Source organism: Glandiceps talaboti, chromosome 9, assembly GCF_964340395.1.
Source record: "Glandiceps talaboti chromosome 9, keGlaTala1.1, whole genome shotgun sequence".
Classification (NCBI taxonomy): domain Eukaryota; kingdom Metazoa; phylum Hemichordata; class Enteropneusta; family Spengelidae; genus Glandiceps; species Glandiceps talaboti.
The window spans coordinates 10,613,645-10,631,312 of record NC_135557.1 but is presented as its reverse complement, the minus strand read 5'-3'; the positions used below and the strand labels follow the sequence as shown (position 1 = coordinate 10,631,312).

The 17,668-nt window shown below is 35.7% G+C and overlaps 2 protein-coding genes across 2 annotated transcripts; both read left to right on the top strand.

Moving 5' to 3' along the window:
- Positions 1 to 437: 437 nt before the first annotated feature.
- On the top strand, positions 438 to 7,625 carry LOC144439785 (uncharacterized). The gene is made up of 7 exons (XM_078129018.1): positions 438 to 511; positions 1,516 to 1,824; positions 3,093 to 3,167; positions 4,409 to 4,542; positions 5,405 to 5,551; positions 6,271 to 7,574; positions 7,622 to 7,625. Exons 1-7 carry the CDS (start codon positions 469 to 471, stop codon positions 7,623 to 7,625), a joined length of 2,016 nt encoding a protein of 671 aa, XP_077985144.1. The 5' UTR covers positions 438 to 468.
- LOC144440351 (uncharacterized) lies at positions 7,599 to 13,514 on the top strand. The gene is made up of 6 exons (XM_078129712.1): positions 7,599 to 7,702; positions 8,092 to 8,217; positions 9,459 to 9,617; positions 10,708 to 10,986; positions 12,255 to 12,389; positions 13,385 to 13,514. Exons 1-6 carry the CDS (start codon positions 7,648 to 7,650, stop codon positions 13,414 to 13,416), a joined length of 786 nt encoding a protein of 261 aa, XP_077985838.1. The 5' UTR covers positions 7,599 to 7,647; the 3' UTR covers positions 13,417 to 13,514.
- Positions 13,515 to 17,668: the final 4,154 nt, after the last annotated feature.

Genomic DNA, 17,668 nt, shown 5'->3' with positions numbered 1-17,668 from the left:
TGAGATGGTACACTCAACAAAATGCTACGTTTTATTGAACAATTTATTTTACAATATATGTATTTTTATTTTTAAATTTTGGCATGTAAAGTACTCGTAAAAATAAATGTTGAGTGCTCATCTCACTTGTACATCTCAAAACACACAAAACAAATTGAATCTGAATATGTTGGTAGCTTCACCCGCGTGGTGGCGCTTTTCATACATGACTTTTGACCTCACAAAAAAAACCACACGAAATGTAAGCCTAAGTACCATACTACACGTACGTACAGACTAACGGAGATGTGCTATTTTTTGTCTTGATTTTGTCACGCTTCCTTCGTTTGATTTGGTACAATTGTATTGTTTTTCGGTTGGTCCCTGTTTGCTAGTCGTCTCATTTCGGAAACAAGTTTATGCAAATGAGCACAACATTCTCTCTGGTCGACCGTCAATGGTGATGTTTATCGCGGAAGTGATTTTGTCATGTTGTCTTCTCAGGAATTAGCAGAAGGGGGACGTGAGATTGGTAAGTAACCCTCATCGATAACTTGCAAGGCCATGCTGTTAGTTCTTAGCTATGCTTCAGTGTTGTCGGTAGTAAACAAACGTACATTTTTTACAAGGCATGATTTGTTGCAGCGATTGCGATTCACATTGTCCCAATTTCAACCGTCCCATATTTCACCTCTTTGAAAATCACGTAGGAAAGTAATTTTCCGATCTTTGCAATATGATTTAGGTGTGCATGTATTTTAGATATAAAGATGTTTCGAGGAGATACATAAAAACGTAATTAAAAAATCGATTTCAGTTTGTTTGTTTGTTTTTTTTTTTTGGGGGGGGGGTACGAAAACCAGACATTTAAATATAGACTCTAGTCACGATGACGTAATCATTTGGCGTTGTATCGTATCTCAGACTTTATAGTTAACATGAACAGATAAGTAAAGCATTCAGCTACTTGGCCCATTCACTTAGCATGTTTATGTCACATATGTAATTTGTAAAATAATAGTATTTATTAGCCCACTAGTGGTTGTAGTGTACTCAATCTATAAACCATGCTGCATGCAGTGACAGCAGGTGAAACCCAACTGTGTCACAAATTAGAATATATGCAAATGTGATTGACACTTCATTCACTGATAGCAATTAATCAGCTGGGGTCTACCCTTCCTTTTGAGTCAACATTATTTACAGCTATAGATTTCAGAGCAACCAAATATTGACCAGTCAAATCATAGTTCCTACATTGTCATGTTACACCTAAGAACATTGTAAGCCGTGTGCCCTCAAATGATAGCCATTTTTTGTTGTTCTGAGTAATGGCATTTATTATGAGTCACCACATAGTAAGAGCTCGGGGAATACCAAAATTTGGTGCATCACTAGAAATTGTGTGCGTCAGTGGCATGTGAAATTGGCTTACAGAGCACACTGATTCTAAGTGAATGGGGCACATAGCTGAAACACTTTTAGTTATCCATTACACACATGATAACTTCTGTTTTTCCATGTCTTTTTAAAAAGGTTCAAGAGATGTTAAAAAAGTGATTCCGTCAGTTTGTGAAAAACTTGGAGTTGCAGACTGTAAATCTTTAGTAAGATGTCTCAGTGTGGAGGAAGCACACATCAATGACATAGCTCATGACCATCAAGGAAATGCTTCAGAACAAAAGTATCAGATGTTACTAAAATGGATGAAAATTAAAGGAAAAGATGCTACCATAGAAAAACTTTACCATGCGTTGGTAGAAAGTGGACATAAAGATATCGCTGACAATTTAGAGCAAGATACACAATTCGGCAACAGAACCGTTAGTTCTAATCCTTCAGGTGGTAAGTGTTCCATTTTTAGAGTTTCAAATTGTTTACAGAATAATTTGATATAACTTTATTACAACCGTATATAAAATGGACAATTCTATTTGGGTACATAAATTGAGGATTGGCAGTGAAAAACTAGGTGGGGTCGGGTAACCAGAACCAAACAGTTTTTTTTTTAGGCCTTAGCTAAATACTGTATCTGCAAGTCTGTCTACAGTTATGTAACACTGTTTATTGAACCATTTGACTTGAATGGTACTCTTGTCTATTGTTGCATTATGTTACGTCTGGGCTGTATATATGAATTGCTTTGTATCAGGTTTGCCTCCATTGTTTCTGACTGTGTCAACAACCACAATATGATACAAAAGCTAATATATGCAGCTGATTCCAAGAAAGGTCTCTGACCCCATTCTCAACGACATTCAATAGATCAAGTGAGAGCTCAAAGTTAACTTCTTCTCATTGCACATGTAGTGTAAGATTTAACCAAGTGTTTCAACTACAATTTTCTGTTGATTGGTCTATTAAGCCTAACTAAAAACAAGTGTGTGGTTCCGTTTATGCTCAATATTAGAAGGTGGGGTAGGTAGATTTTTTTTTTAATATTTTTTTTTCATGTATGAGTGTGTAGTTCAGGTTTCCCTTTGTTTTCCAAATAGTATGTGTTATGGGTTTCTTCTCATCAGATGTACAGCCATTACGGATTGGAAGAACAGTTTTATATTGTCTTTTAAGTTGATGTTATTTTTTTGCATCAACTATTTCTTGTGAGACTTCACAATATTCATCATTTTATTTATTTTTTCTTGAATGAATAAAAAAAATAAGGGTCTGCAGTAAATATTAGGTGGGGGTCGGAACCAAATTGTTTAGGCCTTGGACTATGATGCCCTTATAAATTTGATTAAAGTTGATTATTATAATTAGCCAATGCATCCTGGACTTTAGCTAATTATGAGCCATAATTGCAATTCAATAGTTGATACCAAATTGTCTAGAAAATAAGATTTCAGAGATTCTCACATGTCACACTTCTGATCAAATATGTATAAATTAATATATATTACTGTTCAATATTAAATTTTCACTTGAATCTATTTTCACTGTCTTTGTTTGTGTACATGGTTTTCTGGTAAAAATAAACTCCATTGAAAATAAAAATGCAGTGAAAATTGCTTACATGTATGTAAAACAGCTAAGCTCACTTTTCAGAGAAATTTTAAACCCCGTTGAAAATAGAAAGGTTGACAATATTTGATGTCTGGTTCATATTCCAGGTACTACAAGTAATGGTTCATCAAGAGTACCGATAGCTAGAGTTGTTGGTCAGCAACGTTCTCCACGACACACAGGTACACTCTTTGTTTCTCTTTGTGTAGTATCAATACCCCCATCTTAAACCACGAGGGGGGGGGGGTTCAATATACGTCAAACATAGGGAGTGATGGCATGGACTATACTGTACATTGACAAGTTAAGATGGCAATACCGCATACCCATACATAATATCAATCCTAAACCTACATAGTAGTGTGGATTGCAACGCTTAATAATAGTATATATGTCACTAACATGTCAAGACATACTACTGTATTACCAACACCTCAAAACATGCTACTGTGTCACTAACACATCAATTAAAACATGCTACAATGTCACTAAGACCCCAACGCATGCTACAGTGTCACCAGGACCCCAAGACAATGCTACAGTGTCACCAGGACCCCAAGACAATGCTACAGTGTCACTAAGACCCCAAGACAATGCTACAGTGTCACTAAGACCCCAAGACAATGCTACAGTGTCACTAAGACCCCAAGACAATGCTACAGTGTCACTAAGACCCCAAGACAATGCTACAGTGTCACCAGGACCCCAAGACAATGCTACAGTGTCACTAAGACCCCAAGACAATGCTACAGTGTCACTAAGACCCCAAGACAATGCTACAGTGTCACTAAGACCCCAAGACAATGCTACAGTGTCACCAGGACCCCAAGACAATGCTACAGTGTCACCAGGACCCCAAGACAATGCTACAGTGTCACCAGGACCCCAAGACAATGCTACAGTGTCACCAGGACCCCAAGACAATGCTACAGTGTCACCAGGACCCCAAGACAATGCTACAGTGTCACTAAGACCCCAATACATGCTACAGTGTCACTAAGACACCAAGACATGCTACAGTGTCACTAAGACCCCAATACATGCTACAGTGTCACCAGGACCCCAAGACAATGCTACAGTGTCACTAAGACCCCAATACATGCTACTGTACGTGTCACTAACACCCCAAGACATGCTACTGTTTCACTTATAACACCCCAATACATGCTACAGTGTCACCAGGACCCCAAGACAATGCTACAGTGTCACTAAGACCCCAAGACATGCTACTGTACGTGTCACTAACACCCCAAGACATGCTACTGTTTCACTTATAACACCTCAAGACATGCTACAGTGTCACTAAGATCCCAAGACATGCTACTGTGTCACTAACACCAAGTTATCATTGAGTATTGTGCTCACTATTGTCTTACCTGAACACCTTGTTACTCATCCTTTTCTGTACATGTTATATCAACAGTGTTTGAGCTGCGACAACCATCAGAACTATTTACAGGTGAAAATCATGTGAACATCCTGAAGGGCATTGTTGAAAAATATGAAGACCATTGTCAGAAGTATCCAGATCCAAATAACAGATATGCTTTTGTTCAGGTAAGCTGTTGGTGAGAGACAAATTTACCAAATAACTATGTAACTATATAACTATATATATATAACTATATATAACTATATATATATATATATATATATATATATATATATAGTTATTTGGTAAATTTGTTATCAATGAATATATCGATATACTTGAGGTAACTTTTGGGTATTATCAACTCAGAGTTGTTATACTATTCATAAAGTACAAAATGTATGTATGTATGTATGTATGTATGTGTGTGTATGTATGTATGCATGCATGCAAGTATGTATGTATGTATGCATGCATGCGTGTGTGTGTGTGTGTATGTATGCATGCGTGCGTGCGTGTGTATGTATGTATGTATGCATGCATGCATGCATGCATGTATGTAAGTATGTATGTATGCATGTATGTATGTACATATATATGTAATAATTATCAACATATGGAGTGGTTGTAATATTCCTGTAGTTGCTTTCTGTATGGCAATACTAGTATAAAATGCTTGTGAGCTATTTGTTCTGATATTAGAAATCATGATGTCATCAATCGATGAGTCCGAGTACTTTTAGTTCATAATTAAAATTAGGTGTGATTTTTATCCACGCACTACATGAAAAATCTAATGTACCTACCTTTGCGCATGCCCAAACTTTACTCTACCTGTGACCTTACCACCATGTCTGTCCAGGGGTAGTACAAGACACAGTACCACTTTTGACTGTCTACAGCCCCCAGGGGAGAGATCACCAGCCGGGGATAAATTCAAAGCTGAATCTTCATCTCATACTCCCCATGTGTATTTACACATCCTGTGCTCAAGATTTACCCCGGGTGGAAAGACATAGTCAAATATGAATTTTCTTATAATGCCAGGTATTACACGGACTTGGTGGATGTGGGAAAACAGAAATAGTAACACAGTATGTATGGAAGAATTGGCAGCAGTACATAAGTGGAGTTTATACCCTGAGTGGTACTTCCAATAGTCATCTAGATTTGGGACTCAAAAGACTTCTCAAGGTTAGTGTAATATTCCAATCTGGTTAAAATCTGATGTAGTGTACACGGCGCGATTTCTTTTTGGCTGTTACGTTTACTGTCATTTGTTCCTTTGAGGATTTTTATTATATCTACCAGTGTTGAAATTGTAACTGATACACTGCTGGTAAGAGACTTCTCCCACATTGATGCAAATGAAAAAATGGTAAATATTGCAGACTTCACACAATCTGATTAAAATCCGATGTAGCGCAAGTTCTTTTTCACTGTTACGTTTACCATCATTTGTTCTTTTGTGAGTGCTCATTACATACATCTGATACAATACCATAGGTTTTCGCTAATCCTATCTCGTACTTACGAGTAGCCAACCAAACTCCTTCTTACAATATTACACTCAACGTTCGAAATTGAAAGAAAGAGAACCACCAAACAATTATGATAACATTGTTGTCTGCTCTCTGTGCTCAAGCTTTTCAAACAAAGCGCTCTGAAGTACTGTACCTGTATGTTTCGACGCAATACTCATTTTCAATCCTTGAGTGAATTCACTCATAGCTTTTTGTGTGGCTCGGAAAAAAACCTGATGACATCCTGATGATAATAATTTTTATAGTTTTTGACAGTGGAAACACTCAACAGTTAGTCCAAATAAATATTTATCTCTCAAACATCTATAGGTAGTCTAACATATTTCTCATATTCATTTGTCCTTTTTGTATGTTGTTTTACTCATGCAGAGAAATAATGCTGTTCAAAATGGTGATGATTTGACTTCATACAATATTCGACGTTTGGCTCAAGAGTGGCTGCTCAATAATAGCAATTGGTTACTGGTAATTGATGATGTTGATGACCCAGCAGTCATCAAATATGTTTTTCCGAATGATCCAGTTCTACTCGATGGGCATATTTTGATAACAACTAGAGATTCTGATGGATGGGATGGATGGTACAATGTTGTAAAAACAGAAGTGCAGTCAATGTCCCAGTATGACTCTGCCATATATTTGCTAAGAGAGACCGGTGCGGCATCTGTGAGTAACGCAGCACAACAGCTCAACACTTTGAAGACGGATAATCCTCAGGAATACGAAGCGGTGATGTGGCTTGGAAGTGAAAATGCTCTTCATGGTCTTCCACTTGCCCTACACCAAGCTAGTGCATACATCAAAGCGTGTCATCAAACCTTCGCCCAATACAAGACCATCTATAGTGATTCAAACACCGACGTACTAAAGTATACCCTGACAGATCCGTTAGAAGGATGGCTCAAGGTACACAACTTAGATGCAATCTTTGCACCTGTTCTGCGTAAATACCTCAAGGGAAATTTATTCCAGATGAAAGATCTGAAGCACAATGACCTCCAAGAAAGCCCAATCTTAATGAACGATCATGAAATTGACACCTTCAGGAAAGCCTGTCAAGTTACTGACCATGAGGAACTTGGTAAGATGGCTGACCCAAGCAAAGGTCACGTTTTGACCACATGGAAAGTTAACTATGAGAAGATATGCCAGGATGAAGTTATGAGTGATTTCCTACATCTCTGTTGTTGCTTGGCAACCGTTATCACAGTGAAGGTATTGGTAGACGGGATCCAGTTCTTACCCGATGGTGTCTTAAAAGGTTTTGTACAAGAAAGACACGAAGATGGTACAAAAATGCAGATCCGAATACTGGAATTATTTCAGAAATTGATGAAGTTTTCATTTGCAACATCATTCATTCAACGTTCAAGAGATGAATTCCAACAGCCCCAGAATGTTGCCATTGAGAAATTTTCAATCCACCACATGGTTCAAGTTGTTAGCTTCAAATTAGCCGATAGAGAAAGCCGGGTACGCAGCTTAAATAATGCCATGCACATGCTGGAAAAACTCTTTCCTAAGTTAGATGATGTACACTCAGACAGCCTTGATGTTCTCTACAAAGAAGAAGTTAGGGAGTCCAACCTACAGCTTGCTTTCCATACTGTTGCTCTGGCAAGACAGATTGGATTATTGGAGGACAACTTAGAGGGTCTTGACAACACAACTGAGCTCTTCACAGTAGTTGGGTTATATCTTCGTCGTCTTGGATTTCCAGGTGAAGCCAAAACACTTTACAAGACTATGGCAAGACTCATTAGATTCAAGAAACCATACCTAGAAGAGGACTATGTTGAAGGTAATACTACATCATGTAAATAATGTCCAGGAAAAACTGTCTTGCAGCAAGATATGGAATAATGTGTGTGTGTGTGTGTGTGTGTGCGTGCGTGCATGTGTGTGTACCCATATGTTTTGACACATTATGCATTTTCATTTGTTGAGTGAAGTCACTTAGCACTCTTGTGTGGCTCAAGAAAACCTATGGTTCAAAAATGTATTGAGTCTGAGCGTGTCAGATGTATGGAACAAGCACTCACAAAAGAACAAAACACAGTAAACGTAACAGCCACAAAGATATCGCACAATGTACACTACATCAGATTTTAATCAGATTGTGCTGGACCTAGTCTAGATGCAATTATTGAATAAATAAAACTTTCATATCATATTGCTTCTCTTTGATAGGTATGCGTCACCTTGGTAATGTGAACTTTGAACTAAAGTTATATGATGAGGCTATGCAGTGTTTTAAGATAAGTCAAGACCTTGCCATTAAATGTTATGGGGAGAATCATCGTGCAGTGGCAATGGGTGAGTTCTGCACATTACAAGTTTTAGTGTTTTGTGATCATTATAATCATGTGTATACATAAAAACAGCAAGTATCATGATTTCAAGTCAATAGATGAAAGCTTTTATTAATGTGTGCACCCTGTGGCAGATGATAACTCTTATTAAGTTAAGTGTTCCAGTCTCTGTTATGTAAATTTCATAATCTTTAATTCTTAAAAAAATAATCACAATGTGCTGTACAACTGATTGGAAAAACAAAAACAAAAACAACAAAAGACAACAAAAATACATCATTTGAAAAAAAAAATAAAAAAATTCAAACTGTCCTGATATTAGAAACATACTAGTAAAAAGGTTCATATGCAAAAAGGTTAAATATATAAAATGACCAGTTTTAAAACTACTTAAAAAGGTAAGTTTCCAAACTGCTTTTAAAACTGTTGAATGAAGAAGCAGCTCGGATCAGTGATGGCAAGGCATTCCATAGACGAGGGGCACAGATTGAAAAAAGCTTGATTGCCATGATAAAAACATTGTGCTGCCAATAGGATGGTGTCAATTAATGTTACCATTGGACTGAGAATGAAAGATTATGATAGCCATGTACCCACTTTTGGAGATTTGTATGATGTGACATGTGATTTCCATTAATCTTTACCAGTCTACTTGTGTATAAACAATATGAAACAAACCAACACACACCTAGACATCAAAATTATGGCCCCTGATTTGTGGGCTATTCAAGTGCAACAAACAGTAACTGCAAGTTTTAATTTGTGAACATGGGTCCTCATGACTAACATATACTTGCTGATTTATTGAAATGAACTGAAATCTAGTCCTATTAAATAATTGTAACTCCATCTTATCTCATTAAAGTAGCCATAGGGATGAGAATTTGGTATTTAATTTGGCTTTTTTAATTTATAAAACAATTTTATCATGGCTTCAGTCCTCTATGAAAACTCAACTAGGAAACAGCATCGACTAAATCTGTGTTTTGTAACTCATAACATTCCAAACAGCTAAAAATGGCTAAAAGGTTTATTATTGTATGTACTTACAGATTTTACACATTTATCAGTCTTCTGCAATTTATTGCTCAAAGTACAAACAAGGATTTAGTCAGTGCTATTTTACATTGATTTTTAAGTAGGAAGCCATGATAAGATTGTTTTAAAAAATTAAAAAATCCAAAATAAATGACAAATCCACATTCATGTGACTATTTTAAATAATCATAACATTATATTTTTCAGCAATGCAGTGTCAAGCAAGGATATGGCAGATTGATGAGGAGTACATGGGGAATAAATCTAAGCAAAAAGAATTAGTAGAACTGTTAAAAGATGCATGGGAAAAGAAAAAAATATATTACAAAGATAAGAAAGATGAAGGAAAATTTTACATTGCTCATGGTAGGTGCTAACTTCTCACTCCGGTCCTGTGTGATGTCCCTCGTAACCTCTTGTCCTACAGATCTGTGTCAACAGATGTATAATGGCACAGGGTTGTAACAATTAAACTTAGCCTGGAGTGTCTTTCTGAATTTACAGACCTTGTAATGCACCTGTATACATACACTGCGATTTACAGACTTGTATGTCTTTACATCTGTGTTTGTACCAAGTGGATTCAGATATTACAAACTGCATTGTCCATTTTAGATCTCTACTAACAGTCATGTTATAATATATCTGTGAATACAGCTCTGGTATTAGAACAAATTTACAGACATTTATCAGAAATGGTTTCACAATATACCATGTAATTCTAATGCACACACACACACACACACACATACATACATACATACATGCATGCATGCATGCATGCATGCATGCATGCATGCATACATACATACATACATACATACATACATACATACATACATACATACATGCATGCATGCATGCATGCATGCATGCATGCATGCATGCATGCATGCATACATACATACATACATACATACATACATACATACATACATACATACATACATACATACATACATACATACATACAAATAAACACAGACACAGACACACACAGACACACATATATATATATATATATATATCAGTGTTTTTGCTAAGGTTTGGGAACCCCGGTAACAGAAAGGGGGAAAGAGGTAAAACTGGTAGTGCTTCCCATGCAATGTATCATAGTTTAGGTGGGGAACCCCGGTAAAATGATGTGGGAACCCCTGTAGATTTTACCTACTTACCGCCCTTAAATAAAACACTGTATATATATATATATATATATATATATATATATATATATATATATATATATATATATATATATATATATATATATATATATATATATATATGTATATATATATATATATATATATATATATATACACACACACACTGGGGGTATATAATACATTGTGCCAGTCTATCGTTCTGTACCATATATGAAAACACTCCAAATCTATGTATTTATTTATTTATTTGTTATCCTAATATGGTTTTTGTTCTCTTTTATTTTGCACAGTGATTCTTCAGCTTGGCTGTGTTTACCAAGAAACACAAGACTATGAAACAGCCGAAGACTTGTTGAAAGAGTCCTGTGACATTATGAAAGAGTACTGGATGACTAAATATGGCTACATAGAATCAGTGGATGTGGCATTGGCGATGACCAAACTTGCAAGGGGCTATATTCTAAGAAATCAAGATGGTGGTCAGATGGACGATGCTGAACAGTTACTCATCGAAGCACTGGAGATGAAACGGGGCAGAATGATTCCTGCCAGTGATCCGTACCAGCTAGGTATGATTTTAAAATCTAGGGGTTTGTTAACCTGTGTATTTTATAGTGGGCTAATCATGAATAGTAATAAATGGTACCAACTTCACTAGACTTAATTAATAATATGATGCACAAGCTAAGGTGCATATATTCAAACAGAAAATATAGAATTTGTAACCTGGTCATTTGTTCTGTTAGAACAATCTTCATCATTTGTTCTGCAGTGTTCGATATAAGTCAGACAATTCAATTTTAATTGTAATTATTTTTTCTGAATTTTCATAAATTATAATTGCAGAGGTATATATTATATTAATGCCAAATATTGTTCTTCATACAGCAAATAAAATACACATTGTCGATAAAACTAAAATTGTACAAATGTTGCACTGTCAGTATCCTAGGAGACGGACTGGACTAGCTTTGCTATTTTCCGTTCTCCCTTTACTTGTTTACCTAAGAATGTCAAATATTTCAATCTTCTTGTTCATCAATGCTGTAACAAATGGGTAATAAATAGATAAGTAACTGTTATATTAAACTTTTTTTTTTGGAATATACCCTAAGTGCCATCGTGGTATATTCTAAAACTACTTCTAAAACAAATGCCTTCTCACCCATTTGATTATGGAGAATATTTCCAGAGCATTGCTTATAAAATATCAGTGTGTCATTGTCATATTTTCCTATTTAGCTGCACAGTACAGAGATTACTGGGCTAGAAGAGAAAAGAAAACAGTATCGGAAATGACAGAAATATAAATTATTCGAAAGAAAAGTAAATCTAAGCAGGTTTGGATCTTTAATCTGTGAGTGCTGTCAGATTGAATACATAAACATTATTCCCCAATATTTTTCTTCGTTCAGCCAGTAAAAATACGAGTGACCTAAAGGGCCCTTGTCACTATGGGTCGCTAGACGGTGTAGTGGCAACCTTTACGACACAAGTATTTTCTGACTGAATGAAGAAAAATATTGGGGAATAATATAATTATACCATCGCTTGTAAAATTTAAAAAAAGAATTTCATATAAAATATAGAATTTGTAACCTGGTCACTTGCTCTGTTAGGAAAACAAACATCTTCATCATTGGAGGAAAGTAATGATAATTTTGAGTATTTTGACATATTTAGACCACAGCAGCACCTACGATGTAGACACACCTTGTCATGACATAGCTGCACGATGTCATGATGTAGAACGACCGGAGTATATATTCCATATTTTTGTTGACCGAGGCTTGTTCATGGTATAATGTATATAATGAATGTTTTATTTTCTTTGCAGGGTTGTACTATTTAGCTGCATTGTACAGAGATAAAGGTGATGAAAAGAAGTCAATGGAATACTATGAGAAACTTGTAGACAAGGGTTACATCACTCGCTTTAATGACACTGTCAATGAGAGAGACAAGAGAAAAGGTAGGTGGTTGTTGGTTATTTATGTAAAAAGCCCAAACCTTTATTTTGAATTTGCTGAAATTACAACTGTAGCAGCATTGTGATATACAGTTTACTGTGCACAGATTTTGGCACATGAACACATTTGACAGAATGGCAACATAAGAGATGTCAGGTACACTTTAATTTAGACAAGAGTCTGCAATGAAAAATTAGTCACAACTTGTAAATATGTCATTTGGTCAGTCCCACTTTACTGAATGCAACTGTTGTAGACACCTTTCACAACTTGAATACAACTAGAATGTCATAATACCATGCAGCTTTTCAGAACCACTCAGAAAAAAAACTGGACATGCTACACTTTAGGATAGTAAGATTGAAAGAGTACAGTTTTTTGCTACATTTTGTCTAAGTGAAATGAACTGCACATTCCAAAACACAAGACATATCAGATGAACACCACAGAGGACATTTACGGGTGTTTGATATTATAAAAAAACTTAAACGCCCGCATGTCTGCATGGAATTGCAATAGATTTAAATGGTTTATTTCATTTAGACTAAATGTAGCAAAAAAATGCGATCTTGCTATTGAAATGTGGTATATGCTGTTTCTTGTTGGTTTCTGCTTGGTTTTGTCAAACAGAAAAGCTGCACCGTATTGTTAAAATCACTGTATAAAAATGAAACCTATCACCATAAATTCCCCTAAAACACCAAGTGAATGATAGTGACTACATATGGTTACCACAGAAAAGCCAGCCAAAGAATTGTTAAGGGTCCACACTTGTACAATGGGATAACTAAAATTATTAAATTGAAAGTGTGGAATGGCAGGAAGGCCTCCTTTTTGTCCAAATTACCTCTCCTTGAAAGTAAATTAGCAGAATTTTAGCTCAGCTTACTCACTCACATTTCTGCCGAGGCTATCATTTGAAAATTTGATGTAAAACAGTGATATTATTCTTTTTGTTTGAATGTTTTTAAAATTTATTGTGTACATTTGTTCACAGTGTACCCATTAGAGGTGACAATCTGGGTGTAAGAGTGATACCAGAGCAGAGGAAACACCAACTATGTGGTGGTAAATTTACCAGAAATAGGGAAATCTACTAGAGGAAATATCAAGTTCATGTGTAAGGCTTTCCAGAAGGGGGGGGGGGGGGGGGGGGGTAGTCTACCAGAGGAAACACCTACTATGTGGTGAAAGACTTGCCAGAAAGGGTGCCAGTTTACCAGAGGAAACACCAGCTATCTGGTGAAAGGCTTTCCAGGAACAGGGATAATGAAACAGACTATGAAATGAAACAACCACCAGGTACAGGGTGACTAGAAAAACATTCAATACTGCTCCAAAGGAACCTAATGAGAACTTTGCAGTAAAACCTATAACATGTATGGGATACATTATCAAAATAAATGGTGCAACATAGATTATTAAACATTTAGATAGCAATATTCCACCTGTGTGCAACTACCTTAAACTGCCAAGTGAATTATATTTAATGTCAGTGGTCTTCCATTACAGATGTACACATCATTCAATTTGTTGACAAAACAATACCTAGCATTATAATCACTATGTAAGCTCTTGACTATAACAAATTCTTAAAGTGGCCATATGGATGAGAATTTGGTATTTATTTTGGATTTTGATTTGATAAAACAGCTTCACCATGTTTTTCTACTTGAAAAAATAATGCAAAAGAACATATACCAAGTCCATGTTCATAACTCAATATATTGCAAAAAGATGCACAAAGTGTAAAAAGTTTAAATTTGTTATTGTACGTACAATAACAACCATTTTACACTTTGTTTAATGTTTTGCCGTTTATTGAGATGTGAACATGGACTTGGTATATGTTATTTCACATTATTTTTTCAAGTAGAAAAACATGGTGAAGCTGTTTTATCAAATCAAAATCCAAAATAAATACCAAATTCTCATCCATATGGCCACTTTAACACTGCATTTCACTAAGGGACCATCACACAGTGTCGCACAAGTGCAATAAGCGAACATCATTTAGGACAACCCCCCTCCCCCTAAAAGAACGTTCATAAGTGCGACATCACGCATTTATATACATGTATGGTGTTAAACATGATGCTAAATGTAGCTGTCATACCACTATGATTGGTGCAATGTAAAAACATGATAAACATGAATTTCCAACTTTTCTGCATGTTTACTGAGATGATGGTAAACACATCAAAATATTACATACCAGAAACACAGCATTGCATCTCACATTTAAGTACTTTTTTATCAATTTATCAACATGTCAGTAGTAAATACTGGAGCTGTTATCATTAAAGGCATGAAAGTTTTCGAAATTTGGTTAGAAGTGGAACAGTGAAGTTCAGCAATCGCATTGATGCCAGCCCCCCTCCCCCCAAAAAATTCATTTATTGGGCCTGTGACATTGTACAATCACCCCTTATTTGCATACTGTAGTGTACTCACTAGGGGTGGGGGTCTCTTGTAAATCTTGTGAATTGATACACATAAACATTTGGTATATATTTATTAACGGCCCTAATTACATTACTGGCTTTTTTTTTCATCTTGTTTACATACAAATTATGGAACACTGAAATAACATGTTTTATAATGTGTTCATTGGGTAAACGTACATTATGTTGATATAAAAGTTATGGAACACTGAAATTCCTTTTTGATAAAAAGAACATTGTAAATATAGTCAATCTGGTGATGGGGTAAAACTAATCACGTTATCATACAACACTCAGTGTTCACAGATTGGGTTCTGATAGCAGGGTGCCTCATTTGCATAATTTATTCATATATTTGCACAACAATAATGATTAGTTTTGTAGTTACACTGAAACATCCATTGTATAGCCAAAATATGTTTAAATCTGTCAATGGGTACGAGTGATTGTTTATCTACATAATCGTGAAACACTGGAACATCTTTTGATAACTACCGTATGTAAACACTTTCCATGGATAAAGCTAGATTAAACTTTTTAGATTTACTATAGTGCTGACTAGTGTGATACTGAGGTATACTTTAATATACTGCCAATATTCTTGCGTGTATTTACACAGTGGTGAATATGAACTTTAACAGTCATGGTAATGCAAATTGTAGTCTGGTTCCTGACAGACCTTTTTACAATATTCACACTAGCGTTAGCTTCATACTTTAACGTCTAGTCAATCGTGTTACTCTCACACAGAATTCTGTGCTCTCCCCTACAGCATTCATACAAACATGATGATGTCTTCGCATCCCCATGTGATTTTAGTTTAAACAGACTGGAGGTGGAGTCCTGGTTGGACATTTGAAAATCATAGTCAAAACTGAAACAGCTGTACCAAATGAATATCAATGAGCGATGACGACACCCATCAATTTGCGATGGATTACTTCTGACATGCGCCGTTTGCACTTCATCCACCATGGCGCTGAACCACAATTAACACTTTGAATAATGAGATTGACTAGACAGTAAAGTATGAAGATAATGCTAGTGTAAAATCGGAATACGGTCCATCAGGAACTAGACTGTGTGAATTGTAAAAATCACCAATGTGTCTTCAGATAAAGTAAATTATCAACTAACAGTGTGGGTTTGGCAATAGTAAAAATCCAAGTCTCTGGGAACATGAATTCTATTCAGGTATGCAGACAGCTTGGTTCATGCATGGGGCATAAAATATACATGTACACGTCATGTTTTTCTACATAACTCAATAAGTAGAATGTCACTGATGTATTGAACAATGAATACACAGGGACACAAGACACATTCAAAAGACTGACACTTCAGATAATTTGCATAACACTAATCAATTAAGATACAACTGCCGACATCAGACCAATGACGAATGAAACCTGTGACAAACAGGGATAGTAGACAAATGAATCATATTAATAGCACAGCATGTTGGAACAGCACAAGATTTGTACTACACAGTATGGGTTGATAAGAACAGTTTTATGGCATCTTTATGTGTACATGAAATGCCAGGAGAACTGGAAATTTGTTTGTGAAACATAAACTATTATGTAAAGTGGCCATAAAACTGTTCTTGTCAAATGATGGAATGTAATACAAGTCTCTGTAGTTACAACGTGCTGCGCCAAGTGTTATTAATCCAATTCAGTTGTTTACTTTCCCTGTTTGTAACAGGTTCCATTCCTCCACGGTCTGATGTCTGCAGTTGAAATTTTCTGTGTATTATTTATATTAAAAGTGACTGTAATATCTTCAAAAGACCACAAATCTATTAATATTTAAAATAAAGTGTGTTTATTTTAACATTGAGATTAGACTCAAGGATTTCAACTCTTTTAAAGTGGCACAAGCTGAGTTTATGAATTCTTTACTCAGGTGAAAATACTTCTGAAAACCTAGTAATAATCATTGATGCTGTGTTCATAGATACTAATGAAACTTTCTACTCGCAAAGTTTTGAAGCAAAACCAAGTCCTAAATTTCCATTGACATTTAGTCAGCATGATGAGGAGTGTACATGTATATAATTGTTTGACTCTGTGAGTAGAAATTGTCATTAGTAACTAACTAACTAGTATTCTATGATGTTAATGTTGATGGATGTCTTCTATAACATATACAATTGTGTTCTGGCATTGCTAGAACAGTTGGTTGCATTTGTTATGTGTATGATAAATTACATCATCAGATTAATTGTTATAGGTTGTAGTTTTAGTTCAGTCAATTGCAAGTAGTGGTCAAGTATGTTCAGTAAGTAAGTCTTCAATTTACATAAAAAATTACATCCCCAAACTTTTTAACACGGCTTGTGCCCTCATCAGGTACACATACCACATGTTGCCCTGTACTTAACTAGCCTATGTACCTGTAGACATAGGACTACTGCTACAACACTATTTCTGCTACTCTAACTGAAATTTTGAGGGTTTTTTGGAATCTGTGCTTATCCAACAATGAAAATTGAAAAAATGTAAGTTAGAGTAGTGGAAATAGTGTAGTAGTGTGTGTTCTCCATATCTCGGTGGGCTAGTACTTGACCCAGCCTGCATACACACTTACATATATTTACTACATCTTAACCTCCATGTGATACATTACAGAATGACTGAAACGAGATGAATCAGAATGATGTTTTACATATTGACAGTTAGATTTTGGCAAGACAATACAAATTGCATAAATTGCATAGTTTTTTGGTTTTTTACCACCACAGTGACAGCATAAAAACATTCTGGTGATGCATGTATGTGGCCTTACTGCTGCATGGAGTAAAATATACTTCTGGATATATATAAATTATATGG

Excerpts from the sequence above, each read along its gene's own strand:
- LOC144439785 (XM_078129018.1), top strand. The coding sequence starts at position 469 with ATGTTGTCTTCTCAGGAATTAGCAGAAGGGGGACGTGAGATTG. Across the intron at positions 512-1,515 it reads AGAAGGGGGACGTGAGATTG|GTTCAAGAGATGTTAAAAAA; the intron begins GTAAGTAACCCT and ends CTTTTTAAAAAG. Across the intron at positions 3,168-4,408 it reads ACGTTCTCCACGACACACAG|TGTTTGAGCTGCGACAACCA; the intron begins GTACACTCTTTG and ends TTATATCAACAG.
- LOC144440351 (XM_078129712.1), top strand. The coding sequence starts at position 7,648 with ATGGCAAGACTCATTAGATTCAAGAAACCATACCTAGAAGAGGACTAT. Across the intron at positions 8,218-9,458 it reads TCATCGTGCAGTGGCAATGG|CAATGCAGTGTCAAGCAAGG; the intron begins GTGAGTTCTGCA and ends TATATTTTTCAG. Across the intron at positions 12,390-13,384 it reads TGAGAGAGACAAGAGAAAAG|TGTACCCATTAGAGGTGACA; the intron begins GTAGGTGGTTGT and ends ATTTGTTCACAG.